Raw genomic sequence first — 6,000 nt, 5'->3', positions numbered from 1 at the left:
AAGAGACTGAACGTGAAGTTATAACTTTGGCCAATTTTTGGTTATTTTAATAGTTTAGAATTTTAGTTATGTTTCCTTTATCTTGTCACGGTCACAATGTCACACAGGATGCGCACTACACCATGGTTGAGACTCCACACAGCGCAGACTTTATTAGCGTTTTTAGACAAGGGTTGAGTAGCACACCACGCTTAGAGACCAGGTATGAACAGCGTCATAGGAAGAAGTTGCGCTCTAATGCCCAAGACACGGGTAGCCCTGCGCCCCGGAGTTAGGTAGTAGCAAATGCATTCACAACTAGGTGTGCTGGTTAGTATTATAATTTAGGCCCTGACACTATTGTTACTGAAAATGTGAAAAATTATGTATTGATGTGTATTACTGTGATACTATACTATGTATTAACACGTTGTTGAACATGGAAGCGATATGTGCAAACCGGAACAAACCCCCCCCCCCCCCCCAAAAAAAATAAAAATAAATAAATAATAATAGCCTTGTGTGAACAGAACACACTATATTTCATGATTTTAATGCATTTTTATTTTCTTATTTAAGATATACAAACAGAAGAAACAAAATCAATGCAACACGCAAACAACAATGATATAAACAATCAACTGGAAGAAAAAAATAAAAACATAAGCATTCCTATAATCTCTCAAACACAATCCTCATGGATCCTTTTGGTTTATTTTTTTTTTATTTTAAAAGCAGACATTCTAAATAAATCACTTCAAATTCTTTCAACAGGGGGGGTTGTGGGAAGGAGGAGGGAAAGCAACATTTTGACAACTGTTTGCTGGCCATAGCCTGAAAACCTATATTTTCTATTTTTTAACCCCTTCATGACAAAAGGGCCCTGCAACACAAGCACAAAAGGATTGCATATAAACTCAAAACCAGCAGAGTATTGTTTTGTTAGATCTGGTCTCCACAATAAAAACAAAAGCTTTTTATTTTGTATTTAGCAGACAGAGTGTGTTTCACCATTCAATAACCAGCAATAGGGGGCAGCGAAATGTCCGGCATTATACTGCAAACCTCTACTGACAATTAAGGGGATTTAAATCTCTGCAATCCCAGCCACAGGTAATAGGTCAATATTTTTAAGTAATATCGTTGCTGATGCAATCGCTTCCCTTACAAAGTACTCACACAACACAGACACGCATTTAGAACAATTGATCAACCTTTGCGGAGGCTTATTAACCGTGAGCTTGCAGAGTATTGCGTTAATTTGACTGCAATTGCTCCGCCAAGCTTTTGTAGCAAAGGCTTTTTAAAGGACACTTTTTTTTCCATAATGTTTTTTTTTTGTGTGTGTGATTATAATTTTTTTATTTTTTGGCTATCACATAATAAATACCATACCTCTGCAGAAATGTTGACATATAAAATAAAGATAAAAGTGATAAAATGCACACACACTACTAGCAAAAGAACAAACAAACCAACCATATTTACTAAGCCCATTTGTCGGCCAAAGACCATTTCATTCTTGAAGCTGCACAATAGCATTGTCCCTGGAAAACCTTTGTATCTTTAGGTCTCCCTGCGACAATAAAAGCATTAAAGGGAAAGTATCACTAAAAATATAATTTATTCGCTGGTGCTCCTTAGTGATATTTTTCCAGGGATATGCTATAATACACACAAAGAAATTGTGATGAGAACGGAGCTTGGTTTTACTCATATAAACACAAATACATAAACACGCACACAGATTATATATTGGAGTGGCATCGATAAAAAATATAGGATTATAAACCTATCCGTCTTGTCTGACTCATTGACAATTCCTGTACTATATCTTTTTGTAAAGGAAGAACTAGCACTTGTACCTATCCCATGGCTTAAAATTTGGCAGGCGCTTTCAGAGACGTTCGTCCTGAGAGCTCTTGCGTCCCCTTCAGACAACAGAAAAGATGCTTCCTTCTCTGAAGTTACCCAACCACACCATGTAAAGACACTATAAAATTATAGATTTTCTTTTTCGATAGAAAATTGTGCGGTCACAGTTACCGACAGGGAATAACTGGGTTCAAATTCAAATGTCTTGCTTGCATACCTTATTGGTGGTCGCACAATTCCTATGTTGAAGAAACTGGGGCTTTAATGATACATTCCCTTTAAAGGTTTACTTAAAAAGGATCAGTAAATAACATTTCAAGTATTGATAAACGAAATGCAAATATTGAAACAGCCATACGTGTTCAGAAGGTTGATGACTTTGGATGTTATAGTAAGATGTGATTTGTGTGCTGGAAAAATCGAATTCCCAGCAGGTTGGCCCCATGTTCTCACTCAGTACGCCTTCACGTTTGGCAAAACTAACACCATGGAAATATCTCACAAGCATGTATAACGATGAAATAATTGAGAAGGACATTTGTAATATACATAGCTGAGATTTAACCAATGGAGCTGCATGGCTCAAACAATTAATGTGCAAATATACTAAGGTGGGTTTTAATTACACGCCGTCTGAACATGACTAGCTGCTGTAAGAGACCTGTAAACCTTGATTATTGATTAATACTTCAGAAACTGAGCCAAAGTCCTATTCATAGCAGCCGATTACAGTTTATGCCTTTACCAGTGTTTCAGTTTTAGCCCTTCAGCCAGTGTCTCTTTAAAACGGGCTATAGTCAAGTGGCTGCAAGCTGCAATCCCTCCGGCAGTTTCTCATACATCCCTGGAGAGGCAAAGCATCAGGTTGAAATTAATGAGCGAGGGAAGGCAGTGACACATACGCCAGTGGTAATGTCTTTAGTGCCACAAGCAATTTTGCACAATGAACTATCCCTCAAATGCATCTGTCATATTGGCCCATTTCAAATGACCAAGCACTGATATACTTCCTAGGCTAGGTACCAATTGATTGAGGAGAAAAACTGGAAGAATGTCTAGATGCTTGCTGGACCAATTCCAATGCTGCTGCTCAAAGACACAGAACGTCACCATCCAGCAGTGCCATATGACGGTAAATCCCCATGCTGTATCTTTCACATTTATGTAGTTGAAACTGCTGGCGCACAACCATGCGTGGGAATGATAAAAGCACCCACATATATCACAATAAACCTGCTTAAAGCGGGGAAGACAAGGCAGTAAAGAACAGGAAATGAGTGGGTGGTTTTTTTCTTTTCTTCTTGCTACACAGCAATATACATTTCTGGAAGTATACATTATATACATATATAATATCTATGTACAATGACTTATATACATTTGTAGTGCAGTATAAAAACAAACAATATTAAGGAAAATATCCATGACTGATAACCTATCAAACTGACACAGCTCAAAATATTCAGCCAAAACGGCGCACATAAAACTGAATAAATATCACACTCAGGGGAGTGATAACCTAATGTCATTCCACTGTGTCTTTGTTATGCTGCATCAGTCTTAGAGCATTTCCTTTGAATGCTCTCGTAATCCTTGAAGCAAATAAAGTGCAGCGTAGAAAGTTAAATAAGGTTTGGGTTTCGTTTTTTTTTTCACTTCAAAATGAACATGCGGCATGGCAAAATTATACCAGTCAACATTGCACATGTAAGCCTTTGGTGCCACATGAGGCTAATATTAACAAGCAGGTGTAACTGTGGGACATATATTTCAAAGGTGAACTCTGACATGGCTTACTGGTACAATGAAAGAAATTGACTGCTTTAATGAAGTCAGAATCTGAGAGTATTTCTCATATTTGCCGACTTAAAAACTGGAGAGAAAATGTTTCATCAGAAAGAATGCTCAGCAAATCCCCCTATGCGCGAGTCAGCGGCAGTGGCTGGGACGTTGCCAAGTGTAATCTGCTGAACGTGGATAGTGGATCAGCTAACTCATTCTGTTAATCAAATCTTCTTTTCACAGAGTATCAATAATAGAATTTCTTCTTCCTCCAAACGCGAGGATCACGCTCATTGAAAAAAATGTAACAGTGTTTCTTGTATGAACAGGAGAACTTGAATGCCATCAATGCCAGTGGAAATTAACCTGTTAAATCATGTGCAAAGAGAAGCTTTAAAAGTCATATATGCAGACAGTCTGTGTCTAGTAAGAAGAGGGCATCTTACACACACGTGCACACTGTTCTAGGTAATACAGCCACTTTGGGCAGTAATTTGTCAACTGGGGGAACATTTGTAAGAAACAGAGTTATAACAAAGCACATCGCAAACCAGCTGCTTTTCTGTGTTTTGTTTCCTGATTCCAAGAGCGTTTTCATCATAACCATGATAGTCTTTTCCCATGCTCTGTCTAAACCAGTATCCACTCCTATATATCCCATTTGTCACCAAGATGATGCCAGTTGGCTATCTGCAACACTTCCTTCATCAGACAGTTATCTCAAGCAGACTGGAGGAACTGAATAACTTGAAATGTTAACATGGATAGCACATGAACAAACTTTAACTTCAACTTTAGTATCTTTATATATATATTTGACCCTTTTTGGTGATCTCAGCTGCAAACTCAGTAGAAAGGAAGAATAGAAGATGATCTGCTGACACCGTTTTCCACAGCTATCTGATTCATGATGAGAAACGGGATAATCGGATGCAGACGAGTGTAACACTGCATCGTTCCTCTGGTGCTTTTTATTTCATGCTCAGAAAATGAGCGTTGAACACCTGAACGACTAGGGTTGCTCGTGTTATGCGCAAATGCTACTCTGTAGTGCATACAGTCTCCGTTCAATGCAGAATTTACCTGCAAGTAAAGAAACAAACAAATAGTCATGTTATTAACCCGTTCATTAGCAAGCTCTTTGTGTTAGCATAAATAAATTAAAATAATAATAACTGCACAACATTTATTTGAAACATGGTTAGCACAGCTACAGAAATTTCAGGTATACATCAGTGTTAATTTTGTCGACTAACAATTTTAGCGACTAAACTAGGGATGCACCGAAATTTCGGCTGCCAATATTTTCAGCCGAAAATGGGCCTCTCTCACTTCGGCCGAAAAAGGGTCAAATTTTGACAACTGTTTGCTGGCCATAGCCTGAAAACCTATATTTTCTATTTTTTAACCCCTTCATGACAAAAGGGCCCTGCAACACAAGCACAAAAGGATTGCATATAAACTCAAAACCAGCAGAGTATTGTTTTGTTAGATCTGGTCTCCACAATAAAAACAAAAGCTTTTTATTTTGTATTTAGCAGACAGAGTGTGTTTCACCATTCAATAACCAGCAATAGGGGGCAGCGAAATGTCCGGCATTATACTGCAAACCTCTACTGACAATTAAGGGGATTTAAATCTCTGCAATCCCAGCCACAGGTAATAGGTCAATATTTTTAAGTAATATCATTGCTGATGCAATCGCTTCCCTTACAAAGTACTCACACAACACAGACACGCATTTAGAACAATTGATCAACCTTTGCGGAGGCTTATTAACCGTGAGCTTGCAGAGTATTGCGTTAATTTGACTGCAATTGCTTGCAGGCGCTGGGTGGCTGGCTGGATGGCTTGCAATGGATAAAGAGCAATAGCAGCCAAAAGCAGGATCACTCCAGCTAAAAAGAACGTTGGGAATTCTGCTCTAAAGTTATTCCTGGGGCAGAGTTCTTTGAGAAACTTTACTGGATGTAGTTACAGTTTTCCAAAGTTTTCTGTTCGCGATGGAATGTTACGGCCTGAATGACAAGCAGAGTGGGGGGGGGGAGGGGGTGTGGGGTGTGGAGGCCAGGTTTTGTAGTAGGTATATTGGTGGGCAAAGGATAGATATATTTGTGGGCACTAGGCAGGGTGGTGTCTGGGAGGAATTACTACCTGGGGTGAATGTTGGAAGGCAGAGGATGGCTGATGGGGTATGTGGCAGAGAGACCTATGTGGCTGGGCAGGTGGTGGCTAACAGGAGGTATGTGGCAGGGATGCCTTTGTTGCTGGGCAAGGGATGACTGACAGGAGGTATGTGGCAGAAAGACCTATGTTGGTGGGCAGGATTTTTGTACTTGCATAATGCTAGCTTAGAGCTGCTGT

The 6,000-nt window shown here is 39.2% G+C and overlaps 1 protein-coding gene across 3 annotated transcripts in view; it reads right to left on the bottom strand.

The window, feature by feature from the left end:
• Positions 1-520: 520 nt before the first annotated feature.
• The window catches only part of ULK1 (unc-51 like autophagy activating kinase 1), a 99,133-nt gene continuing 93,653 nt past the window's right edge, over positions 521-6,000 (bottom strand). For all 3 annotated transcript variants that reach the window (XM_063454381.1, XM_063454383.1, XM_063454382.1), the window contains exon 28: positions 521-4,719. In XM_063454381.1, coding sequence (XP_063310451.1) covers positions 4,664-4,719 — 56 coding nt within the window. In that variant the 3' untranslated portion in view covers positions 521-4,663. The remainder of the gene's footprint in view (positions 4,720-6,000) is intronic.

This window comes from Pelobates fuscus, chromosome 5 (genome assembly GCF_036172605.1).
Source record: "Pelobates fuscus isolate aPelFus1 chromosome 5, aPelFus1.pri, whole genome shotgun sequence".
NCBI lineage: Eukaryota > Metazoa > Chordata > Amphibia > Anura > Pelobatidae > Pelobates > Pelobates fuscus.
This window is presented reverse-complemented; position numbering and strand designations above follow the sequence as displayed.